The 27,314-nt window shown below is 39.6% G+C and overlaps 1 protein-coding gene and 1 non-coding gene across 3 annotated transcripts in view; both read right to left on the reverse strand.

Moving 5' to 3' along the window:
* Positions 1–27,314, reverse strand: part of ARHGEF10 (Rho guanine nucleotide exchange factor 10) — a 152,264-nt gene that overhangs the window by 92,398 nt on the left and 32,552 nt on the right. The window contains exons 3-10 of one of the 2 annotated variants that reach the window (XM_073000720.2): positions 24,477–24,650; positions 22,952–23,251; positions 18,078–18,144; positions 15,517–15,596; positions 14,103–14,159; positions 11,331–11,494; positions 9,395–9,511; positions 8,153–8,267 (exon numbers count right to left, since the gene is read on the reverse strand). In XM_073000720.2, coding sequence (XP_072856821.2) covers positions 8,153–8,267; positions 9,395–9,511; positions 11,331–11,494; positions 14,103–14,159; positions 15,517–15,596; positions 18,078–18,144; positions 22,952–23,251; positions 24,477–24,650 — 1,074 coding nt within the window. The remainder of the gene's footprint in view (positions 1–8,152; positions 8,268–9,394; positions 9,512–11,330; positions 11,495–14,102; positions 14,160–15,516; positions 15,597–18,077; positions 18,145–22,951; positions 23,252–24,476; positions 24,651–27,314) is intronic. The other variant, XM_073000724.2, reaches the window with a different exon arrangement.
* Positions 5,459–5,623, reverse strand: LOC140703651 (U1 spliceosomal RNA). Its single transcript, XR_012082953.2, has one exon. It is a non-coding gene; the product is annotated as a U1 spliceosomal RNA (small nuclear RNA).

Consider the following 27,314-nt stretch of genomic DNA (forward strand, 5'->3'; position numbering starts at 1 on the left):
TTGTTCTTATTTATGAGCCCCACCACTGTCGTATCATCCGCAAATTTAATAATTGCATTGGTGTTATACAGTGGGGTGCAATCATGTGTGTACACGGAATAGAGGAAGGGACTTAGCACACAGCCCTGGGGAGCTCCTGTACTTAGTACCAGGGTAGAAGAATGGTGAGATCCCATCCTTACTGACCGTGGCCTATCTGTCAGAAAATCCTTTATCCACATGCAGATCTCCTGAGGTAATCCCAGGTTGATCATTTTAAAAAACAACCTATTTGGTAGAATGGTATTAAAAGCAGAGCTATAATCCACAAACAACAGCCTCGCATAAGTTCCCTGATGTTCTAAGTGGCTCAATACAGTATGGAGTACAATGGACACAGCATCATCAGTAGATCTATTTCTCTTGTATGCAAATTGCCATGGGTCCAAAGAAGGTGGAAGACTAGCCTTAATGTAATCCAGCACCAATCTCTCAAAACATTTCATAACAACAGATGTTAAAGCTACTGGTCTATAATCATTGAGAGATACCACAGCTGACTGCTTGGGGACTGGCACTATAATAGATGTCTTCAGGCAAGTGGGGACTGAACAATGCAACAAGGATAGATTGAAAATATCCGTAAAAACTCCAGCTAATTCTGCAGCACAGCCCCCTAATAACTCGTCCCATGATTCCATCTGGTCCAGCTGCCTTTCGAACGTTAATATTCTGGAAAGTGCATCTCACATCTGAAATCTGCAGTACTAGTGGTTGTCTGTTGATGGTAGATTCTAGTGATGTATTATAGACAGTAGGTGCTGGAATAATGGTTGTTCCTGTTTCCACCTCAAAACGGCTGAAAAATTGATTTAACTGCTCAGCCAAAAAATCACTGCTGCTACACAGACTGTTTTTGTTACTCTGCCCCGTGATTTGTCTTAGGCCGTGCCATACTCGACGAGTGTCAGAACTCTCAAGATGTTGCTCAATTCTCTGGCTGTACATAGCTTTGGCATCCCTAATGCCCCTTTTCAGTTTAGCTCTGGCCTCTCTGTACTGTAGTTCATCACCAGAATGAAAAGCAGCATTTCTGGCTTTTAATAAAAGGCACACTTCTCTATTTAGCCAAGGCTTGTTATTAGAAAACACTCGTACTTGTCTGGTAGTAGTAACAACATTGATGCAGCTTTTGATATAAAACAGTACTGTCGAGGCATAAGTATCAACATTATCCTCCTCAAACAGTGCCCAATCAGTGCTCCTAAAGCAATCTTGAAGTTGATCAGATGCATCCACTGGCCACACTTGTATTTCTCTAATTGATGGTCTGATTCTTTTAACAAGAGGTCTGTATGATGGAATCAAAAAAAGAGATATATGATCTGACTGTCCCAAGCTAGGCAATGGCTTCGTCTTATATCCATGTATGATGTTACTATATATCTGATCCAAGGTATTTTCCCCTCTAGTGGGACAGTCCACATACTGATAAAAGTTAGGGAGGACGGTCTTTAAATTGGCTTGATTGAAATCACCTGCTACCACCAGCACTCCATCTGGGTAGGCCTGCTGCTGTTTGCTGATAGCAGTTAAGAAACAACTCAAAGCTGTGGTTGTGTTAGCATCAGGAGGTATATATACTGCTGTTATTATAACAACATTAAACTCAGAAGGCAGGTAAAAGGGGCGGCATTTCACTGCCAAATACTCCAAATCAGGAGAACAGTGAATGTCCATTATTTTAACATCTGTGCTCCAATTATCGTTTGTGTAAACACAAACCCCTCCACCTCTGCTCTTCCCAGATTCAACAGATCTGTCTGCTCGATGTACTCTGCGTCCTTGTAGTTCAATTACCTCCCCTGGGATGGAAGAGTCAAGCCATGTCTCTGTAAAGATCATAACGCAACAGTCTCGAATATTTTTCTGTAGGGAGATAGTAAGTTCCAACTCCTCAATCTTGTTGGGTAGAGATCTAACAAGACTTGGCAATGTAGGCTTGTGAGGATTTTTGCCTAACCTCACTCATAGACCGGCCCTGCAACCTCTTTTCTGCTTGCGTTTTCTCCGTGTTCTTTTCTTCCTGACAGGGAGAGCAGGGGAGTAACCCCCGGATATGCAGGCTGTCTTAAAAGCTCAGCTGGGGTGTTGTAAGTTGAGACCGTTGATTCAAAGTTGTAACCTTCTCTGCCAATAGATAATAATTCTTGTCGACTGTAAATTACTTGTGCCTGAGCATGTAGAGTCCGTAATAAGGGCCGATCTCTGGAATGCCTAGCCGCTGCAAGTGCTTGCGCCGCCATCTTGACCAACAGTTGTATGTGAAAAAAGTAAAACATCACCTGAAAATAAGCCTAATGCGTTTTTTGGAGCAAAAGTTTATATAAAACTCTGTCTTATTTTCGGGGAAACATGGTATTTTAAAAAGACATCATGACATTGCCCCTTAGCAATACAACTTGCGGCAAATGCCATGCCATATGGGGCCCAAAGGGGAAATGAAAGGGCACAACATATGCTCAGCCCCACATCACAGCGTGTTTGTCGGCTTTCTCTTCTGTGAAGTCACACACTCCAGTTCAGGTCCAGTACGTATCACGTCCTGACTCCGCTCAATCCAGTTTGCACTTTCATACTTCATTCACCGTCCCATTTCGTTACTTTTTCACTTGTTTATTATTTTCACTTATATGCCTTTCTTCTGTCCAAAGACACCCAGAGTGGTGTCTGCTACAATATAAATCATAAAGTATTAAAAATACTTTATAATGGGATATTGGAAAGAGAGAAAATACCAGACTCTTGGAAACATTCATTAACTCTTACTCCAAAACTCAATAAAGATTAGACAGAAAAAAGTTCATATAGACCTACGTATTTCATTATTAAATCAAGATGCAAAGATATTTACTGCAATCTTAACAAAAAGAATGAACAAGTTTACTACAAAATATATTAAAGAGGATCAAAATGGGTTTTTAAAGGGCAGACAAATGGAAAATTTAACTAGGAGGGTTTTGAATATTGTATATAGTATAGAAAAAGATAATTCAAAGGCAAGTATTTTATCATTAGATTTTTTTAAGGCATTTGATTGTGTAAAATGGCTAACATTAAAGATTCTTTTAAAGGGTTGGGGGTTTGGAAAGAAATTTTATGGGGCAATAGATCAATTATATGTGGAGAATACATCAGCAGTAATTGTTAATGATGGGATGACAGAACAGATAGCTCTAGGCCGAGACACTAGACAAGGTTGCCCTCTTTCTCCAGTTCTGTTTTGTTTGATTACTGAAATGCTTGCAAATGCAATAAGGAATGATGATTTGACTGAAGGTATGGGTGAAAATAATAAAATAAAGATTGATTTATTTGCTGATGATTCTCTATTGATAGTGAAAAACCCATTGGAAAGTATAGATAGAATTAAAAATCATTTGGAAAAATTTGGGAAAATAACTGGATTACGTGTAAATTGGCAAAAATCTGACATAATGTTGTTTAATCATACAATATTAATCATTATGCAAAACATTCATCTCTAAGTTTTTCCTAAGATTCCGGTATCTCTTTTTGTCACCCTAACTCTTTGTTCCAGATTTAACCAACTAATTGCTAGTCTCATCTCAATGATAAATTAATGGGGTATTGTAGTATGGCTACTAGTTGAGATGGTTATGTATTCCCTCTAGTACCAGAGGCAATATGCCTTTGCATATCCCTCACCGGGGTATTTGAGGTGGATGGTGTATCTGTCCTCATGTTCTGCTTCCAGACTTCTCACAGGAAGTTCTGTGAACAGAATGCTAATAAGATGATAAAGACAGCATTTCTAGTTGATTCAGCAGGGTTCTTGTTACGCTCTTTCAAAAAAGCTACCAATGTACTTTTTTTTAAAGAGGCCATCAGGAGCATTTATTTTAAGCAGCCAGTGTTTCAACAGCCTGATTAGGATCTCCCATACTTAATCAGTCAGCAAGAACCCAGGATGTTCCACAAAGGAAAAAATTTAGTGTGAGGGCTGCATGAAAGACAAGCCAACCCATTATCTAGCTGGTAAAGGTCAAGTAACTCCTATCAATATACAATATTTGTTTTGGCTGAAGGGTTTATGTATCTTCACAACAGGAAACTAATCCCAAGAGCCCTCCTCTGACATTTTTAATCACTCTGATCTTGGACCTGTGCTCCTAACACCTATGCCTGTTGCTTTACAATAATTAGATATTTATCATAAATACAGTATATCACAGAAATAAATACATCCCCTCACATTTCATTAATATTTTAGTATATTTTAGTACTCACTTTTGTTGCCAGAGGTTTAGACATTAATAGCTGTATGTTGCGTTATTTTGAGGGGACAGCAGATTTACTCTGTTATACAACCTGTATATTCATTGCTTTACATTTTAGCCAAGTGTCATTTCTTCAGTGTTGTCACATGAAAAGCTATACCAAAATATTTATGAAATGTGAGGAGGTGTGCTCACTTCTCTGATATACCATATTTCTCTTTTTAAAACATATACAGTGGTGCCCCGCGAGACGATGTTAATTCGTTCAGCGAAAACCGCTGTCTTGTGAAAACATCGTCTTGCGAAATGCAGTTCCCCATTGGAATGCATTGAAATCCGTTTAATGTGTTCCAATGGGGACAAATTGTCGTCGTTTTGCAAAAATTGCCCATAGAGACAATGGTTTGCGAAGCGCCAATCAGCTGTTAAAATCGCTGTCTTGCAAAAATCAATTCTAAAAACACCTGTTTTGCGAGACGCGGACCTAGCTGTCAAAACCGTCGTCTTGCGAAGCACGGACCGAAACATCGTATAACTAAAATCACCCACAGTAAGCACTGTTTTGTGAAGCGCTATAGCGATCGCAAAAACTCATCGTCATGCAGATTCGTCGTTTTGTGAGGTAATTGTCTAGCGGGGCACCACTGTATTTAAGAGAGTTACAAAGTTAGCTAAGTGCATATCTTATGAGAATAAATAACCAGCTGCAGCAATTAGGCTTACTTTTTATGGATGGCACTCCAAATTGACAGACTGACTGGAGCACATCACACTCAAGAAAAGATTTATCTGGCAACAGATAAGAAATCTGCTTGACTACACTCTACTGTGTATACCGTATTTTTCGCTCCATAAGATGCAATTTTCCCCCCAAAAGGGGGGGGAAGTATGTGCATCTTATGGAGCGAATACTGTAGAAAAGGGTTCAGCCACCACCACCCAGAAGCCTCCCATCACTGTGCTGGGAGGCCTCTGAACCAGTACCAGAGGCTGCTCACAATGGCAGGCACATTGCACCTCACCATTCTGCCACCTGCACTGATGGCTTTCCAGAATCTGCCTCCTGGAGCCCACTTGGAAAGCCAGCAGGGCCAACAGGCCTATGGCAGCAAATTTAAATGGCAGAGGACAGTGAAAACAGCCAAGGACCAAAGGGGAAAGAGTGATTCTAGAAAGATCAGGGGAAACCACAAACACAGTCCCCCACTATCACAAATTAGGCAGTTGATTTTCCCCACATTTGGGGAAATCACAGGGATCAGCACACCTGAATTGCAATGGATGAGCCTCACCCTGGAAAAACCACTTTCATGATCATGGTATCTCCCCTGCCAGGTAAGTATAAGTTGGAGTGGCCCCTGTACCTCCTGCCCCCTTCTGTGCCCTGCCCCCCCAAGGCATGGTGATCCCCCCAGCTGCACCTCCCACTCAGAACAGGGCTGCACAGCCCCAGTCCCACCAGAGGCTAAGAGAGCTCCTCAGTGTTTTGGGGTGCCCCATGGGACTCCCATCAGGGGCTGGGTGTTCCTCCCACAATCCTCCAGTGCACAGATATTAGTATACCTAATGTGCAGGGAAGGCAAAGAAAGCGGGAAATTCAAACTTTCAGCTGCTTGTCTGCTTCCTTGCTTGTGCAAGCAGTTAGAGAGCTGGGAGAGAGACCTGGGACTGCCTGGGACTGCCTGGTACAGTGGTGCCTTGCTTAACGAGCGCCCCATTTAACGACAAAACTGCTTATCGACGAAGAATTTGTGATCAAAAAACAATCGCATTGCGATGTTTTAAATAGGAAAAAATCGCTTTGCAATGATCGGTAAGCTATTTCACTTACCGATTATTGCATAGCGATCTTTTTCCTACAGCTGATCGGCGGTTCCAAAATGGCCGCCAGAAAAGAAACATGGCCGCCCACTGTGTTTTGGAATGGATTCCTTGCATAACGGACAGCGAAAATGGCCTCCATATGGAGGATTTTCGCTTAAAGGTGAATTTTTTGCCCATAGGAACGCATTGAAGGGGTTTCAATGCATTCATATTGGCTTTTAAAAATCGCTTGCCGATGTTTTCGGTTAGCGGCGATTTTTGCTGCACCGATTAACATCGCTAAGCGAGGCACCAATGTATTGTCATTTTAAAATGTAAAATTTAGTTTAAAAGCTGCTTGTCTGGGGTTAAACTGTGCTTTGGTGAAAAGGTTCTCCGTTTGAGTTGAAACCTGCTTGTGTAGAAACATGCATACTTACTTGCTTTAAAAGCTGCTGGTAGTGTTGCTTTAAAAGCTGCCTGGGAAGCCTTTCAGACCAGCACCAACCAGCTGTTAGGTGGGGAGAGGGAGGGGGAAGGAGCCGAGAAGAGCACAAAACGCTGCCTGCTGGGTGCCGGCTTTTAACTGTTTGGTGCTCTTTTTTGACTGTTTGGGGGCGCTACCAAGGCACTGAGGAGCTGGGTTCAGTCTACAGTACCTGGCAAGTGACTTTCTTTTAATTTTTTAAAGTTTCTGATCTTTTTTCCCCCCATAGGAATGCGTTAATTAATTTTCAGTGCATTCCTATGGGAAATTTGGATTCGACTTACAAACTTTTCAACTAGTTCTGGGCATATAATAGAGAATGTATTTCCAAAGGGTGTTGCAGCAAGGAAACTAACTGTGCTTTATGAGCCAGAACACAAACTCGGCTGCTGATCACAAATTAACCCTGCATACATGGGTAGCAAAATTCAGTCTTACTTTTAGTTGTTTCCAAGTCCTAATGGTTGTGGTACCTCTTTGATGTATCTAAATCAGAACAGGACCAGGAAGTCTCAGAGACAGGGCATAGTTATTTGGTTAGTGTTTTGGGGACAGAGTTCTTGCCCATAGTACATACTACATTTGCTGATACAGTACTTTGAAAATTAAGAAAGTCAAAATTCTTAGTGACTTCTAACTGGATTAAAAAAATGCTCAAATGGACACTTATTTTGTAAAACATTATGTTACAGAAATAATATCCTAGTGCCCTTGTTTACAGCTTAGAAGCTGTAACTAGTATGTCAGGAAAGTGCTTCAGAGTGCTGATTGCCAAAAGGTACCATATTTTTTGCTCCATAAGACGCACCTGACCTTAAGACGCACCTAATTTTTAGAGGAGGAAAACAGGAAAAATATATTCTGAACCAAATAGTGTAATAAAATATTTAATGAACTATAACAGAATAACATTTGAACCATGTAAAGTGAACAGCAGTCAACAGTGGCATTAAGAACCATTACTACTGTCATTAACAAATGGAGAGACTTAAAGGTTTGTACACTCTAGTTTATGTACCATAAATGTAAGTCAAGTACATATAGACCATTATCAGCCAGTGATAAGACCTATACCATACTACCTATATTTTACATTTCCTTTCATCCACCTCCTCCCCATGCTTATAGAAATGTCTCAATGACAGATGAGATTGTTGTGCAACTCTGCCCAGCTACAGCTCAAGCCTATATTAAGTTAGAAATGGTTTGTCTGATTTGGCACTGCATTGAGAGGTCCCTTTTAGTTGTGTGGAGAATAATTGTGGAATTAAACTATTTAACAGCTGGTTTTCCTTATTTACTTTAGGTTATGCAAAAGACCAGCAACATAAAGCTTAACCTGATCCCATTCACCAGCAGTAGCACATGCCCAGCATAAGACCAAATCTCAGAACAATATTCTTGGTGAGCCAAAAAAAACTGAATACAAACTATAGTAGCTGAAATCAGGAAGCAGGTACTGTAATCCAGTTACAGCTTCTAAGCTGTAAACAAGGGCACTAGGATATTATTTCTGTAACATAATGTTTTACAAAATAAGTGTCCATTTGAGCATTTTTAAAAAAAAAAAATCAATACATACCTTGACTAATAAATGACCTGGTTCTTATGAATGACCGACCTTTCTTCACAGCAGCTTTTGTTTTTTCAAGTCCATCTTTAGTGCCTTCTCTTGCTGCTCTCATGAGCTTCTGCATCTATAAAACAGTAATAAACATATTCTACAAATTCAGTGAATAATAAGAGTAGGACGGGATGGCTTAAAAGTGTTGTAGCAGGTACTTCCCATATGCACTTGCTCTTAAAAAGAACAATGTCAAGTTATGGACGCCAAGAGTGATGAATGCATAGTATGTACAGCTGCACACCTTTTTGCATATAGCCTTTTGTGCCCTTCACGGCTTTTTTCGATGAGTCTTCTATGTTTCACATATACCGTGTTTCCCCGAAAATAAGACAGGGTCTTATATTAATTTTTGCTCCAGAAAACGCAGTAGGGCTTATTTTCAGGGGATTTTTTTTTCATGTACAACAATCTACATTTATTCAAATACAGTCATGTCATCTTCTGGTTGCTGTATAGTGGTGGAGGGTGGGCTTTCACTTAACTAGGGCTTATTTTTTTGGTAGGGCTTATATTACGAGCATCCTGAAAAATCATACTAAGGCTTATTTTCAGGTTAGGTCTTATTTTCAAGGAAACAGGGTACATATATTTTCCATTTATACTGGCAATGTTTTCTCCCAATGAAGTCTTAATAAATCCAAAAACTTTTTTAAAAATGGAAATCTAGGAGGCAACTTAGTTAGAAATGAAATGCCGTTATGCTGAGCAATTGAGTCCCCACACTCATCATGCTGCATATTGAACAAAACTAATAGTCCCTTATCAAATATTGGTTTTTAAAATATACCAAAATGTATTTAAGCTGAAAGGGATAAAAAGAAAACACATGGCCATTCAGATTTCCAAAGAACTAAAAAGCTATGTAGTCTTACCATTGAAAAACACCTTTGTCAACTCAGCTGTGCTGAGCCATCATGATACATCCCTGTGGATCCCATTGCACAAGTACAACTAACCATCAATACAGAAAATTAACTTTGCATCTCCCTTTCTAAGGATTATGAGCACCAGGGCAAAGCAAAGTAACGAGGCGGAAAAGACCTTGACCATGTTCTTTTAAGGCCAGCAGCAATGCAGACAGCACCGTTTAAATACAAAATGTTCAATTTTTCCCACCACCTATTAAAACACATATTCATTGTGTTTGAAGAACAACAATTTTAACATTTATCTTGTTACAAAAATCAGCTACGCTACCTTCAGCTCATGTTTTTGCTTTAGCTGCTGAATCTCTACTGCTCCCACCGTGTTTGCCATCAAATCTTTCATCTTTTTTTCATAGTGCTCCTTTAAACGGGTTAGGTCATGAGAAAGCTATAGCATACAAAAAGATACAATCTTAAACTTTACACTAAAGCACTTGAGCGCTATCATGCATGCTGGTGGCCAGATATTTTTTTTAAAAAAGAACAATGTTTTCCTCTTTCTAAAGCTTGAACTTAGTAATGGGTTCATGCCCAGCTCCACTGGCAAAATGATTTTTCCAAACACATGGAACATTGTTCTCCTCAGCTGATTTGAATCAATAGTCATCTTGCTAGGATAACCCTTGTTCATAACTTGTGATCTTCACAATTTTAGAAACACTGTGTTTCCCCGAAAATAAGACAGGGTTGTATTATTAATTTCTGCTCCCAAAAACGCATTAGAGCTTATTTTCAGGGGATGTTTTATTTTTTTCATGTACAACAATCTACTTTCATTCAAATACAGTCATGTCATCATCTTCTGGTTGCTGCACAATGATGTAGGGCAGGGTTTCACTCAACGAGGCCTTATTTTCAGGTTAGGCCTTATTTTCAGGAAAACAGTGTATGTGACCCTTTTATCTACCACTATCAAAACGTTTATAGCTAAAATATATTGTAAGAGTTCAAGAGACTCTTGAACATGCCTGAAAGGCATATGTAGGCAACTCCAAGGACAGGGGGGCATCTGTACTCTCTCAAAGACCCTGGAAGGCTCTACAATCCCCCTCACACACCTGCCACTCACACCCTGATGGTACGTGTGTGTGTGTGTGTGTGTGTGTGTTGTGTGTTCTATCTGTGCATGCACATGCGTGTATGCGCATGTGCAAACATATATACACACATAAATATCTGATGTGTCAAAATGGCAAATTGTCACCTAAAACCTTTGGGAGAAGGGCATGATGTACCATGTAAACATTTTATTACATTACATGATTTATAATGTACGCATTAAACAGTTTCTTTTGTGGCTTCTTTTAAACCTTAAAAACACTTTTTAAAGAAACTGGAAGTGACAACCCAGCTTCTGACAGGGGCACAAAGAGCAATTTAGGGGTCAATAAAATTAGAAGACGGGGGTCATTAGGGTGTATGGAAGTTATCTGCGGCCCCTACATAAAACTACAGTTTTAAAAACTGTCTCTTACTCTTCCACAGCCCTCCAGAGTTTAGGAAATATATACAGAGGTTTATCCCAAGTCTCCCGCCAACCTAGCGGTTCGAAAGCATGCAAATGCAAGTAGATAAATAGGGACCACCTCGGTGGGAAGGTAACAGCGTTCCGTGTCTAAGTCGCACTGGCCATGTGACCACGGAAGATTGTCTTTGGACAAAAACGCTGGCTCTATGGCTTGGAAACGGGGATGAGCACCGCCCCCTAGAGTCGAACACAACTGGACAAAAATTGTCAAGGGGAACCTTTACCTTTTACCTTATCCCAAGTACAGGTTTATCAATATAGCCTTTCACGGAGGCTCTGTGCTACTCACTGAAATCACGAATTGTGCATGATCATCAGCTGAACATTTCATGATACGGTAAATAAATTTTCCTGACTTGGTTTACAGTATATGCAACAAGAATAATTACAACACCCTGTAAAGTTTTGGGATTTACAAGATTATCTTGCAAATTACAATGTTGCTTATGAGATGTCAGCAGAGGAAATGAAAATTCTCACTGCCCAAAGCAGGTAGATACCACTGCACATTTGCCATTTTTCTCTCTCTTTGTCTAGATTATCTCTTCCTTTCTCATTGTAACTGTCTACATTTATGGCTTAACATGTGATGCGTGAGAAAAATTAGACAATGTAAAGCCTGTGGTGCTGGGAAGCATGTAAACAATATGCCAAAAAATGCTGTCAGAAAGTTACATACTTGTCTTCTGTGGTTGCCACGAAGGAAAGAACCCGGCATTCCATTTTTACACTCTGAGTCACTTTGCTCTTCGTAGCTTTCAAACTCACTCGAACTCCACCCATAGTCTAGAGAGCTATTTCCACCTTCATCTCCATTCTCAACATCATCGTAAATCATCTCCTCTGCATGCAGTAATATGCAAAATATAATTTTGTTAAGCTATTAAGGGTAAAAATTAATGCTACATGCCTGTTAAAGAAGGAATATCTCTCTACCAGTAGCAACTTGAAGAAGGAAAAGTATTACAAGGAAGATTTGCAATTTTCAGTCCAGCAGACAAAGGGCAAAAGATTGGGAAGGAGAGAAGGGGATAGAAGATAAAAGAGAGAGAGAGAGAAAGAGAGAGAGAGAGAGAGAGAGAGAGAGAGAGAGATCAAATGTGTCTGTTGTCACACCACAAATGTTACTTGAGCACCAACTTGAGTCTCTTGTGTATTAAACATCTACAGCAGGGGGAGGTCTGAAGGTCAGGCATCCATTTTGCCATCCCTCAGGTCCTGTGGTGATGCAAACCATGAGCACCCCAGGAATAGCACCTTTTTAGCCTCCCAGAACAGCAAACTGTATCCCAAGAAGAATCTGAGAGGGATAATTTGCTATTTAAATGTATTTCCTCCTGCCCCGCAGACCCACATTTTGCAGAGAAAAGCTTAAAATGATATAGCAAATATATTCATCCCCCCACACACAAATATGCCCCTGTGCTGTTTCAAGAATAGCACATCTTTTCTCATTATTCCATGTTCTACAAACTCCCACATTTTCATTAATAAGACATGAGTCCCCTGAATAAAGAAAATCTAATTCAATATGTTCTATTTACATAATTTATTCTTTTTGCAAACTCTGGGATGACAATTCACTTTCATAACTTTAAAACATAACCCCAGTTCTAAAGTGAGTCTTCATCTTGCTTTGGTAGCTCAGAGTATTAGGAAGCACAATCAATGACGGAAAATACTGGTTGCACTTTAACTGCTGCATATGTTTAAGAGCATTTCCCCCATTAGTTTATGCTTGTACAGAAGACCTGGCCACATGTGATCTTTAATTTCAGGAAAAATACAGCTGTGCTTAAATACAAAATTACTCTCTCATATTGTCATAAGAAATTATCCACAGCTGTCCATTTGTCATGTCTCTTTTGTGTTTCTTTTAAAGAAGGTGCAGTGACCCATAGTTGAAAGGATAATAAACACAACAGACACAAGGGTAAAGTGCTGCACACAGTAATGACATGAACACCCAGCAGGAAAATCTAGACATGCAACATTAAAACACGGGATGTACATAAGTGACCATGAAGGGGAACATCTGGGGGGAAAATGTGATCCACAGTTGACTTGAATGCAGAAGCACTAAAATTAAATCTGACACAACTCTTTGCTTTTGGCAAACATTTTATAAGTTCAGATAATAGACATACATATTATCAAGGATATTATGAAAGTGTTTGTCCATTCAGCCAAGATGCTACATAGTCAATTACATTTGGTTATGTCAGGAGTGAGCAACATGTGACGCCAAGGGGCATTTCTGCAGTCCCAACCATCCCTACAGCCTCCATATTCCTTAACACACATTTAATTTTTTTAATAGAATATATTTTGCTCAGAATGTCTCTAAGAGCCATAGAGTGCAAATTCTTCATTTGGGGGGGGGGGCACTCAGCAAAACATTCTCAAAAATACATATTTTTATTATTATATTTTAGAGAAGTGGTTCCCAATCTTGGCTAACCCAGGTCTTTGTTCTTGGACTGCAATTCCCAGAAGCTTCCACCACCAGCTGTGCTGGCCATGGTTTCTGGGAGTTGCAGTCCCAGCGCATCTGGATTGGCCAAGGTTGGGAACACCACTGTTTTAGAGGATGCATAGGAGCTTTTTCATTTTTTAAAAAATAAATTCATATTTCCTTTATTAAAACCTATTAAAGCAACTCTTACGATACCTAATCACCATTTAAAAAATTAAAATAAATGGAAAATAGTTCTTTTTGCTCTGCCCTCTGAGGAATGCAGTCCTCTGGCTGCTGGTATTTTTCCCCCCAGTGGCCTACAGCCTCACTGAGATTCCCCACACCTAGATTATGTAATTCAGGTACACTGTCACTTGGGAGGGGTGGCAAAATTTTCTGACAATTTGGCTACCACAGCATCATGATGTCATCAGGAGCCTACTAGATGATTTTTAACTAGCTAGGATCATGTCAGGGAAGAAGAACAAAGCATTAATGACAACAGCAGCCACAGCAGCAGAACAGCCGTGGACAGTCATGAAAATGAAGGAAATTGAGGTTTCATGCATAATATTGGAGAACTTTCCCACCACTACCAATAGTACTACATATACCCTGAATAAACTCATGCATGCATGTTTGTACTATATGGATTAAAATGCCTTTGATAAAACAGGCCTTTCCACTTTATATGCAAACATCACTTATTGAAAGGAATGGCAAAGGAGCTTCAGAGTCCTTTCAATACATATCTATTTTATCTTCAGTTATGTTTCACTTCATTGATGTACTTTGTGAGTGACCAGTATTATTCTGCAAACACACAACCTGAAGCCACACGGGTTAGGAGCAAGTAGAGAGGAATTTGAAACGAGGATATGGCAGGTAAAGAAAAGATTTAGCACTTTCTCTGTTAGTACCTGTGTAAGTATTCTCTCCTGTAAACATTTTTGATAACTGCAAGTCTACAAAAGATAGAATTTAAACTAATACCTGGTTCAGAATCTGAATTTTCTCTGGGTACATCATCATAAATGACTTCATCTGCATCTGAAAACAAAACATACAGGAAAACTGTGACTGAACCAAACCAAACCACTTCCAGAAACAGAGGGATGAAAGAAGATGGGGTCTCTATCCAGTAGAGCCAGTGAGGAGTGTGGCATTCCAGAACATCTTGGCAGTCCAAAAGGTTCCCGAGCACTGTGCTGTCTAATGTGACAAAATAATGGTTAAGTATAAATAAGAAACGCAACACACATCATACAACCTGTTAAGGAAGAGGACCTTATTCACTATATCATATTGTATCGTATCATATCATATATCACATCATATCTCATACTACTTCTCGATTTTACACGTTTTAAATGATGCGCAGTCAGACTGGATACTCCCTAACTCTGCCTCTTCATTTATAGAGGATTTCCCTTCCACCTACTACTGTCTCGCACTCTCAGATCTCTAAGAAAAACTTGTGTTATCTCAGATATCTTTGCTCATCTAAACATCTTCTCAGCAATTATTTCTCTGATTCTCATCTAGCAACCGTGCAAATCAGCAGATCCGGGCTACAGGCCAAATGTATGCATGCAGCCCTCTTGCATGCCCATGCATGCTGGCTGCTCAAGCAACCGACTACAGCTTGAGCAGCAAGTGCCCATCATCCAGCCCAGGGGTGGGGAAATGTGGGGCCCCCTGGAGAAGCTCCATCATGCTTAATCAGGACTGCAAATGGTGAGGAAAGTGGAACAAGCACTGGAGGGCCACACAGTCCCCTCTCACATTCTAATGCCTGAAGGCTGCAAACTACATACCAAAAAATGAGTGGGTGGGGAAGTCACATTTAAATAAGTTTCTCCAAAAGGCATCTTCTCTTAAAATATGCATATTAAGCTCTATTTGCATAGAGTAAATGTGTGAAAAACTGCACTAAACATTTCAGCTGTGCAAAAGCCAATAAATAACTAAGGGCAGTCTACAGGTAAATCAAGAAGCTGCAGTTCCTATCAGAATTCACAAAGATCAAATTGCTACCCTGAACAGCCTTTTCCAGATAACAAAAACCAATGGGAAAACAATGTCAGGTACGTGGCTTTCTTTTGAAGATAATCCAATAAATATGTATAAAATATTGTCTTTCCCTTCCATTCATGTGCTTTTCCCCACATGGACCAGCATATCCAGCTAGCCAAAATTTGGCTTTGGTCTAGGCATCCATCAATGCAATGGTGCTGACCTGAGTTTCTGGGAGTTGCAGTCCAAGAACACCTGGGTTACCCAAGGTTGGAAACCACTGGGAAATAATTTATTTCAAAACAAACATTCCTATATAAACAGCTTTTAAAACAATTCACTAAAAGTCACTTAGCCATTATAGAGAGCAACTGAAGTCACCAGTACTTACTCTCCATCCACTCTGTGTTTGTGGGATCAGCAGCCCACTTGGCCAAGACACCGTCATCTTTATTCCCTTGATTATCTTCACTTTAAAATAAGCATGCACACACACACAAAGAAAGATAAGTGGTCAAAATAGACACAATCTTAATTAAAAATCTTAATTAAAATAGACTGAAAAAGAAATCTTGCAATGAAATCCTAATTAAGTTTAGGGATAGTTTAGTCCCTATAATGATGGAATAGTATATTGTTTTAAGGCAACTCTCATTTAGTCTCTGGAATTACAGTCACCTGAAATGCCCTTTAGCTTTCATTATATATATATTATATATAAAAATATCTAAGATATATAATGAAAGCTAAAGGGCATTTCAGGTGACTGTAATGCCAGAGACTAAATGAGAATTGCCTCCTATATATATATAGGAGAAAACATATATTCCCCCAACCTATAAAACACAGTTTGACACAGTTGCTTCTCTAAAATTTCCTCTGTTCATATCTGAATGAGAACTGGAGACCAAGACAAACACATTTTGATTTTCAAAACTTAAGCCAACCCCCTCCCTAAATACGTTGGAGATTTTTTCGGGGGGGGGGGGCAGCAGAAATGAAACTAATATGAACTCCAATCATGTACCTAATTTGTATATACAGATTTAAAAATAAGCTTTATATAGGCTCAAATTAACTAGAATTTTTTTACAGACAGTGGCTGAGGGTATGGGGTGGGGGAAATAGTACAGCCCTTGATACAGAAAGGGCCATGCTCCCAACATCCAGCTATGTCCTGGAAGAGAAAAGACTTGGATGTAAAGAAGCTGTGCAGATGCCTCAAGGTATCAGCAACCACATGCCGATCACGATGATTGCCAGATCGCTATGGAACGGCTGCCCTTTTCTCCCCACCATCCAGCACTGCTTGATAGGAAAATCACCTCTGAAATGGCCTTTTTCTCATGTAATACAGATATTACTATTTACAGCCTCCTCATCCTAAAAACGCAAGAGTTGTGTAACCACATTATTAGAACAACCATCTGTAAAATCCAATAAATACATGTCTGATAAAAATCATTAACCAATGAGCAAAAATATTGAATTGACTGAAAATAGAGCCAATCATATTCAGTACAGCATCAACTCACTGCTCATAAAAAAGCTCGAGTGAACTGCTGGGTGTAAAAACTTCAACGTTGATATCAAACATGCCCATCGGAGGAGAGAACTGCACGATCTCAGGACCTCATCCATTATACTTCTCCTAGTAATGCAACACTGCAATGGTCCCTACCTTCCTATCCACGTCTAAGAGCGCACACAGGTTGCCATAGTAAGCAGTGCTAATTCAGAACCTGGTAAAAGATGTGTGCCTCTGCACGTTCATATCAGTCCCATTTTGTCTCAAAAGTCTCATGGGGAGGTGGTGACAAGAGGTCAGAGTGTAACCTGCAGTTTTACTTGTGCATTATTTTAAACTCCTCTCAGGACAAAAGCAGAAACATATTCTCTTTAAGCAATATTTATTTCTGGGCCCCTAGGAAAGACTTTCTCTTCCATATGTGTGCTTGGAAAAACAATAGAAAACAGATGTGAATGGGACCAAGGGGTTTTTTGCTCAAATATGGCCCACATGCATCGCTGCCTGTATGTGTTTGACTAGAAGCCTAAACATAGCAATCCAATTTTGACGGAATTGCCTAACAAATATTTGCCTTTCCTTTTTCCAAAACAAATATTTTGGTTTGGAAGGGAAAGGAAAACACCCCTGGCAACTGAAATGGGGTAATTTCCATCCAGACAGCTTACAAGCTAAACAAACTAAACATGACATAAAGGGAGAGGTCTAAGATGACTCAAAAATGTGAGTCATGATAGAAATTAAATGGATCCATAGCTGCAGGGAATGTAAAGCAAGGCTGATTACAGAGAGACTGAAGAATCAGAAGGAAGAACTAGTTTGGGCAGCTGTTGTAGGCACAGGAAACAACTGCAGAAACCATCAAACAGGGGTAGATAATCTGCAGTCTTCAGCTCTTAACTTCAAATCCCATCAATGTTGAGGAGTAACCTCGTCCTACTCCAGCAGTTTGCTCGGTGGGGAGGAAAAAGAGAAAAGGGAGAAAAGCGGGCAACTGGCCAAGAGAGAGACAGAGAGAAGTTTGAAAAAAGAAAGGGAGATGGCTCTTAACTCTGATCCTAATCATTGAGAGCTCCAGCCTCACAAATTTCCAGTGTGTAGACTATGACAGAGAGAACGTGGCTCTTAATGGGGGGGGGGGAGGTTGCCTACTTCTCTCATAGTGAGAAAACAGAAAATTAAGTGCCATGCTGGATCAAAACATTTAGTTCAGCATTCTGTCTCCATCATGTCCAACCAGATACTTCCAGAAAACCCACAACCATCAACATCTGTCTGACTGCCAATAGGGGTTCTGCCTTCAATTATAAACCAACCAGGTAATAATGAAGATGGCTGCTATCAATGCCCTCACCCATCAGATTCTGTTTACTCTCTACAGAAGAGTTTTCTCACAAATAAATTGCTGTAGATTTTTTACTTACTTGTTCTGAGGCTCCTCTGAACTTTGAGAATTTGAATGGCAATCGTCAGCAACCATGTGAACATTTGCTAAGAAGAAACAGAAGTAGGTGTTCACTCAGCCATGTTAAAACACAACAATTTAAAACATAGTCATTTTGGATGACTATTCATTGGTGTGCTAAGCAAAATGCCTTTGACCAAATATTTATTTATTTATTTATTTATTTATTTATTTATTTATTTATTTATTTATTTATTTATTTATTTATTTATTAGATTTCTATCCCGCCCATCTAGAGCAACGGTCTACTCTAAAGTGCAATTCAGTTTGATTTTTAATTCCTCTGACAATGATAGAGCATTCTGTCTCTTCCTAGTTAGTGTAAGCAGGAAAGGAAAACAGATAGGCCAGCCTGCAGAGTAGAGAATCAGACCTAGAATCAGACCTTTAGCTTATGCACATCCACACCCAGCTACTTCCTAACCACTGCGTTTTACTGAGTCCTGTTGGCAAAAAGCGTAAATACACAAAATATGATACAGCCGTAGGCTAGGGGTAAAGAACACACCCAAGACTGGAAAGTATTGGTTGCAGTTAAGGGAAAAATAATAAACTGAAAATTGAAAGGATTATTCCTTCTCTTTTCCGGTATACAAGTGGCTTGTGTCTGAGTTAAAACTGGCATGCCCGAACATCAACAGCCAGATGTGTCAAAGTCTGGAATCCTATTGGCATAGTATGTGTAAGGCCTATGTAATTTGTCATGGCTAATTGTGGCTAACTGACAGGATGCTTGGCTGCATCTGACTTGTGCAATCAAGTACATGACCAGACATGCAACTCAGACACACTCTGCACATTGTACAGTATTATGGATGCTCAATTCTACTGTACGACAGGGAACCATGGACACATAGGCAGCTGTAAAAAAGATAGAACCATTCAAAAAGCTGAATTCACTGCAGGATGTCAAGAATTTCTTGAGCTGAAGGGTGATCAACAAGAAGTGTTGCAGTGCACGAATAAAGAACAGGAAATCATAAAACAAAACAAATCCAAAGGAGAAAAGTACACATTATTACAGATAATCATTCAAGACCAAATAAATGGGAAAAGAAAGAACAAAAAGGAGAAAAACTTATTGGATTAAGATGCAGGAAGAGCGCTTTGGACGCAACACAATTTCATTGCTTAGAACAGTGGTTCTCAACCTTGGGTTCCCAGATATTCTATGACTAAAACTCTCAGAAGCTGTGCTGGCCAGGAAGCCTGGGAGCTGTAGTCCAAGAACATGTATAGACCCAAGATTGGGAATTGTTAGCTTAGAGCTACCCCATTCAAAGTCAGTATAGCCATGATAATGTCCAACCTCCAGCAGAACAATGAGAACAAGTGAAGACAGTACAACTGGTCCAGAAAAATTAACTCATGGAATGTAGCCGTAAAAGATAAACGGTGATCCAGTAAGCTGTGAACAAAGCTTTGGATTGCACATAATCACTCGCATGTAAGATATCAAGAAATGAGAGGGAATACTGACAAGAGGAAAAAAACCGTTTGCCTCTTCCCTTTCTTTTTTAAATACTGTATATATATTCATAGATTGGGGTGAAGGAATGTGCAGGTCTTCAGATGCTGCTGGATTTCAGCTACCATATGCCCTTACTAGCCCAATCAGATGTTGAAGGAGTTCCAGTCCAAACAACTCCGGAAAGCAGCACATTCCCCATTCCTGTCACACTGTATATGACTCATGATTATATTTCACAAACAATATATTCCATAAATACTTTATCCAAGGGATAAGGAAACAAAACACCTGTTCACAATGGTGATGACCGCAGCAGCAACAGAACATGCATTTTTTGGTAATGATTTTATTGACCATTTTAAATACAATATTTGTTCAAGTACAGTGGTGCCCCACATAGTGACGATAATCTGTGCCGAAAAAATCGTCGCTATACATATTCGTCGCTATGCGGAACAAAAAAGCCCATAGGAATGCATTAAAACACGTTTAATGTGTTCCTATGGGCAAAAAACTCACCGTTATGCGGAAATCCTCCATACGGCCGCCATTTTCACTGCCCGATAAGCGAGGAAAGGGCGCGAAAACACTGCAGGTGGCCATTTTTTTCCCGGCGGCCATTTTGGAACCGCCAATCAGCTGTTAGAAAAAAATCGCTATGCGAAAATCGGTAAGTGAAACAGCTTACCGATCGTCGCAAAGCGATGTTTTCCCATTTAAATCGTTATGCAATCGCTTTTGCGATCGCAAAAAACATCGCTATGCGGATTCATCGTTAAACGAATTGCTCGTTAAGCGAGGCACCACTGTATTTTACAAGATCCGCACATTTGCTGTTTTCAGGTTTTAAATATTGTCTTTTTAATGATGAAAGCCGCCTCGGGTCCTTTTTATGGAGAAAGGTGAGGAAATGAATGAATGAATGAATGAATGAATGAATGAATAGCTGCCGATTAAAGGCTTCTTGTGGGGACATTGAGGGGCATATGACTTCACTGCTTTGTGTACGAGACATTTGTACCATAACACCTTTAATCAACAGTGATTGACCGCTCCTGATGACATTAACAAGACTTCAGTCAAAGTATTACTTCTGATACAGCAAAAATTCTCCTGATTTTATTATGGGGCAGGAAGAAATAATTATTAAGTGTTAAAACACTGCTTCGAAATATACTGTAGGGTGGAATGGCATTTCCAAATATAGAAATATCTTATTAAGCTACCATATTGCAACACTTCAGGGCTTGGTTTAAGGAAGGCAATCTGACTAATTTAGAACAAGAAAGACTCAAAAGAAAAAGAAAAAATCATTTTGTATCATAGAAGGAAGGATCCTTGCATTAAGGACTTCTTTAAAAACTGGCAACAATCTAAAACTAGTTGTAGTTCAGGTTTTAATATTAGATAATATTATACTCTGGGAAGAAGCAAGATTAGCAACTTTGGAGAGCCACTTAAGAATGCACTACTAAAAACTTGTTTTTGGTTTCAACATCAAACCCTTGACAAATACAGCTCCTTCAGTATCTGCATGTATAACAGAAGACACTTATTCAGAAAATATGGCTGTCTACAAGACTGAACAGATTTTTTTTAAAAAAAGCCTTTTATGAATGATCCAAGAATACAGGGTAACTAACACAAGCTACTAGGGAAATGGGAACAAACTTATAGTAACTATCAGACTAAATGCGAAATCAACTTTAGGGACTAAGAGCATCATACAGTTGGAAATGGTTTTGCAAACATACACCTGAAATCCTGTTACACAACTCTGCCAGGTGTAAATAGTGATAACATCACCATCTGGTGACAGTAACCTTTTTAAATTTTAATTTTAAACTTCCTGTCCCTTCCTTCAAGGTCCAAGGCTCCTTAGGAATTGCTTTTGCCTTGGGGAAGTATTTGGGAGCTTTAAGATGGGTGGGTGGGGACCTTTTAATATAGGAAAATCACCACCACACTGTGATTTTCTAATATTAAAGGCTCCCCATCCCCTTCCACCTCTAGAGAGCAAGGGGATGTTTTAGATTAAAATAAGATTAACATTGCCGAGTAAAGCCATCATCACCATTTACATGAAATCGTGCAAACTGGGTTTCAGCCATTCTGTCCGAACTTGAGAGAGTTTATATAAATTACAGTGTAAGTGGTATTCTCCTTCATAATGGCTGGGGGGGTGAGGAACTATCTAATAATTACCAATAATAATTGCTGGTAACACAGGGTAGCAGGTGTGGACATTTTACCATACATTCTGATCTTGTTCATAGAAAAAGAAATGTTGCATTTCTAAGCTGAAGGAAACTGGACATATAAGAGGCCATGGTTTGCCATTTGATGCCTTAAAAGAGCCTGCAGCACCAGAATACATAATATTCATTGTAGATTGATTAACTCCAGTATAAATGTGTTTTTATAATAACTGGAAAAAAATTATTCCCCTTACAAAGATGGAATGGTTACACAGAATATGAGACATGGAATATATGATCAAGTTAAAGTTCAGAAAGTGAGACAAGAAATATACTACTGGAATGATGAGGTCTGAGATTAAATTAACCGATACATGTTTCCGAGTGTAATGTGACAAAAATTGAAATACCAGAATGAAAAATAAACAAATTACTGAAAACAATACAAAGCTAAGCAAAAGACAATTGTTTGCAAATATTCTGTTTTGAATTATTTCTCCCATGCTTGCAAGTATCTGCACCTCACATCAGTTGTGTTTCCCAGACACATATGTATCTATTTGAGAAGGCAGGACTCTTATTTCCATCTATATGCACTGTACAGTTTTACCAATGTCTTCAAAAGTGTTCCATAAAAGGTTTGGTCGAAACATGGAGGTGTTAAGAGGGGCCTCTCCTCTTTGTTGCAACCTATAGACTAGATCTTTAAAAAAAAATCTAGTGAACTGCATAACTGGTTAACAAAATGGTCACAGTTTATCTTCTTCACACTTTGTTTTTTGGATGGTTCTCTCCGTTGTATCTTTCCCTCCCTCCTCACCCCCTACTGTTATGTATGTTGTTTACTTCACGTTTAATGTTATATGTGACTCTAATTTTTTACAGTAAAAGAATGGAACAACATACCCTCTAATTTTCAGGCCCGCTGGGCAGGGCTCTGCCTCTCTCGTGCGGGATGTCGCCCCTGTGCGAGTGCGCAACTCCACTCCCCCTGCGCACAGGGTTCCATCATGACTGGAACCCAAAGCAATCGCTGTGTGGAGGAGGAAGACAGCTGTGTACAGGGAGGCAGAGATGCGCATGCACACACACAGCTTAGAGAGAACCTTAGAATGGAACATTCATTTTCAAAAGTAAATAAATCATGGAACAAACATAAATTACCTTCTTCATCCACAGAGATAGTGCGTATTATAACCGGACTGGAGTACGCTGGCAATATCAACGGTAAATTGGATGGTACAGCATAGCCGCAGGGCACAGGAACAGAATATCCAGTTGAGGGGGTCGGGCTTATACTTCCATCTTGTGAACTTGGTTCTGGTGATAATGAGGGCTCCTTTTCTTGCATCGGTGAAATCGTTATAACTGAATATGGGTTTACTCTTGGTAGTACCCCGCCTGCACTGGCTTCGGCTCTCTGTGTTTTCTCTGTCCCATCAGCATTTTCTAAATCTCCAGTCCCTTGAATGTAAGGCAATTTATAAAATGTCAGAATGAAGGAAAAACATACGGTATGTTGCTTTGCAGAAAACCTATGCAATGCTAACTCACACGTACTCTAAGCTCCTAAAATCCATACTGCACATTTGAAAATAGAGAAAACAATTCTAAAACATGTCTGTTTTGAAGTGTTGCCTTGGTTGCAAATTACTGTTAGTGCAAACTACGGTTTGACATGATGCCTGAATTCAGCAGTATACTAAACAAGGCCTTTTGAGATCATTTTGTCCAATTCCTCCCTGACAATACTTACCCATTGCCCTGTGTTGAAAGGCTTTCCATTGATGTCCTTCTGCTATCGCTTCCACATACTCATTTCTTAAGATCAAAGGCAAGCATTTTTGTTGACAGCATGGGAGAACTTTACTCAAATTATAAAATATTACAGAGCATTCTATAATAGATGATGGAGGTATTACTTCACATATATTGCAAGAATCAAACATTTTAAGGCTGTAATCTATGCCCATTTACATCAGAGTAAATCCCACAGAACTCAACTGAATGTACTTCTAAATAAATATACACAGAAGCACTTGGGTCAGATCTACATGTTCCTTTTAATCCTTCCTTGATCCTCAAGTCACTCCTGATGTCTGATGTGCCCCTTCAGATCCAACCTCGATCAAAACTGACTACAGATTCAGAAAGGATTAAAAGGATTGTGTAGATCTAGTCTGTATCTTTAAGCAGATTTTTTTAAAATGCCGCGCAGTATCATATATACTTACTTATCTTTTGCATCGTATCAAAGTCCTACCTGTAAAGGTAATCATTCGGGGAAGAAATAAATGTGTTGTGTGTGGAGGCAGAGACTGGAATTGTATCTGCTGGCTCTCAGGCATCCCTGTCTTGATATGCTGAAAGTGTCATTTGCACAAGTGCACACACGTCAGCTCCCAATATACCATATGCTACCTGTACCATTCCCACTATTTACAGAACATGGATCATGTGCAGGCTCCTGTAGAAGTGATGCCTTGAATCTGTGGTGTGATGGGCAGGGCACATTGGCAGAGCTGAGGATACTTAATGTTGTAGTCAGGACACTTACTTGGAGATTGTGTTTCTGCAACACCAGTTTTAGGTATGGCTTGATCCTTTATGGAACTCACAATGGGGACTTCATGGTGAGAAACAAATAAAATGCAGCAATGATTTTTAAGAATGGATATACACTATGTACCTGTAGAGCCCAACTCTCCCTGTTCTTCATTAGTTTTAGACTCAGAATTAGGTGGCAAAATAGTTTGTCGGTCTGCTTCTGGTATCTCATCTCCACTGTCAAAGTCAAACTGTTCTCCCTCTTCTTCATCATCATCACCATTTGCAGCAGTGGCTGTTAATTCGGTCTCTAAAACTAAAAACAAAAACAAATAAAATAAAATAAACCCACTGCCAACAATGAGGAAATCAATGAACAGTCAGTCTCCTAACAAACACTCAAGAGGCAGGACTGCAGTACCTAACCCACACACTCATCTACAGGTAAATTTCCAAACGCCTCATACATATCTATGATTTAGTCACAAAAGTACTGAATTCAGCAATCTGACAGCACCTTTCAAAATTAAAACAGGCACCTTTATACCTTCATCACTGAGGAGAGAGTTGTGGAAATATGCAGAAAGTGTTGAGTGAAATCTTCAAAGACAGAATATAAAACCATTGATCGATGAGTACAGGTTTCTTTTTCTTTAACCTTCCTCTCATAAATTCCATTGAGAAAAAGAGGAGCGTTAACAAAGGTTTTTGTTCAGAAGGTAAAGTTGCAATGCTTATTCCTTCCACTGTATCATAAAGTACCAACTCCACAAGGTTTAGAAACTCTTTAGTCTCTGATCCTATCCTGGTTCTCTGCCTCTTTCCTTGTTCTTCCTCTCCATACAGATCTTCCACTTTCTTGCTGGTCTTTCCCCCCCCCCCCCCATCATTTTGTGCTCACTCTTTTCCCTAACTTTTTCAAACGTCCAGGGGCAGCAGAAGGCATAAAATGTAGCTGCCCAGAGTCCCATGGAGAAATGAAGATTTTTGGCCTGCCTCAAACATTACCTGTAGTGGTTGATTATCTAGTAAATAAATATGGTTTTGCTTTACTTTCATCTTTACTTAACCACAATTCATTAATCAAATTTTAAAACAAAATAATCCTGAAATGAACACTTTTACCACACACACCAAGTCTTATGTATTTAGGTTATGGTGGAACAGACGTGCATGTTTTTGCCATAAACACATTTTAAAAGACACACGTGTGTGTCTTCCACCCCAAATTAACCAAAATGATTTAGAGTCCTCTTAGTAGATACTGTGTTTCTTCTGGAAAAGGGGCTCAAGTCTCTGATTATGCCCAGCGATATGATTTGGACATCTTTAAGGATTTTCCATAGGATTCTGCTACAAGCCTGTAACTAATGTGTCCAGGAAGGCAGAAGTACAACCATTATCATGGTATCATATGCACAGTTACGAATGTTAAAGGAGTATCAAAAGAGTGTGGAAAAATCTGTTTTGCTATGTTTAGTTTTATTTTAAATTCATATACAGACACGGACAGAACTTGTGGCCTCAAAATTAGTTGTCTGAATGACAACTAATTTCTTCTCTAAAGACATCCTTAGGTGGAAAGACAGCTCCTCCTTAACTGAGGTTGCATTTGCCAATGGAATTCACGATTGAGCATTAACCTTTCCCTTTCTACCAAGTGCTCAGAGTTGTTTTACTTAACTACACTGAAGTTTGGACAAGGATTCAACTTTTGTTTTGTAATGGATAAACAAAACTATTCTTGTGTGCTTATCTCCTATGAAAACTTTTAGGTTTTTGTTTACCTTAATAATTCTTATGTCTAATCTTGCTACTGAGAAATGTGCACGCTGAGGGAAAACAAGGTATTTGGTGTGAACTTTGGGTTCATGAAGAAAAAAAGAGGAAAAGAGGAAATCAATGAAGAAATAGTTGACAGATAAAGACATGTGAAAAAGAAAATACAGTGGTGCCTTGCATAGCGAGCGCCCCGCTTAACAACGAATCCGCATAGTGATGCGGATTTTGCGATTGCAAAAGCGATAGCATTGCAATGTTTTAGGTGGTCGAAAATCGCATTGCGATGATCGGTAAGCGTTTCACTTACCGATCTTCACATTGCGATGTTTCAGAAACAGCTGATCGGCGGTTCCAAAATGGCCGCCGGATCAACAAAATGGCTGCCTGCAGCGTTTTCACGCCGATTCCCCGCTTACCGAGGTGGCGAAAATGGCGGCCCTATGGAGGATTCCCGCTTTTCGGTGAGTTTATCCCACATAGGAACGCATTAAACAGAGTTTAATGCGTTCCTATGGGGTTTTTATTTCCGTATAGGGACATTTCCGGATAGCGACAATATATCCAGAACAGATTATTGTCGCTATCCGGCGCACCACTGTACACCCTCTTTGAATTTCATGGTTTTGTGTATAAGGACATAATAAAAATCATCTGGTCCTTAGAAATGTACCTGAAAATTAGGTAAAGGCAACCTCAGATGAACAACAACACATGACATATTACACTGTGCCATGATTTATTTAACAAAAATAAAGCCAAAATGGAGAAGCCATGTGTGAAAAACTAAGCACGTTCTTACTGCTTCCATGGGAATTAAGAAGCTATGAAGCAGCCGGGTGATGTTAACCAAATGCCCTTGAGAAACTGATTATCAGCAAGTGTGACCACCTCTATAAAAATTGAAGCTTTAGCAGTTTGCTGGGCCGGAGCTTTCAGGTGTGTGTTAACACAGTATCAAGGAGGAAATGCATCAGTACTGATCGTAGAGAAACAATTGTTGCTGCCCATCAAACTGGGAAGGGTTATAAGACCATTTCCAAACAATTTAAAGTCTTCTACAGTGATGAAGACTATTTACAAGTGGGAAACATTCAAGATAGTTGCCAATCTTCTCAGGAGTGGACATCCAAGCAAATTCACCCCAAGGTCAGACTGTGCAATACTCAGAGAAAGTGAAAAACATCCCAGAGTTACATCT

This window comes from Pogona vitticeps, chromosome 1 (genome assembly GCF_051106095.1).
Source record: "Pogona vitticeps strain Pit_001003342236 chromosome 1, PviZW2.1, whole genome shotgun sequence".
NCBI classification, from domain to species: Eukaryota; Metazoa; Chordata; class Lepidosauria; order Squamata; family Agamidae; genus Pogona; species Pogona vitticeps.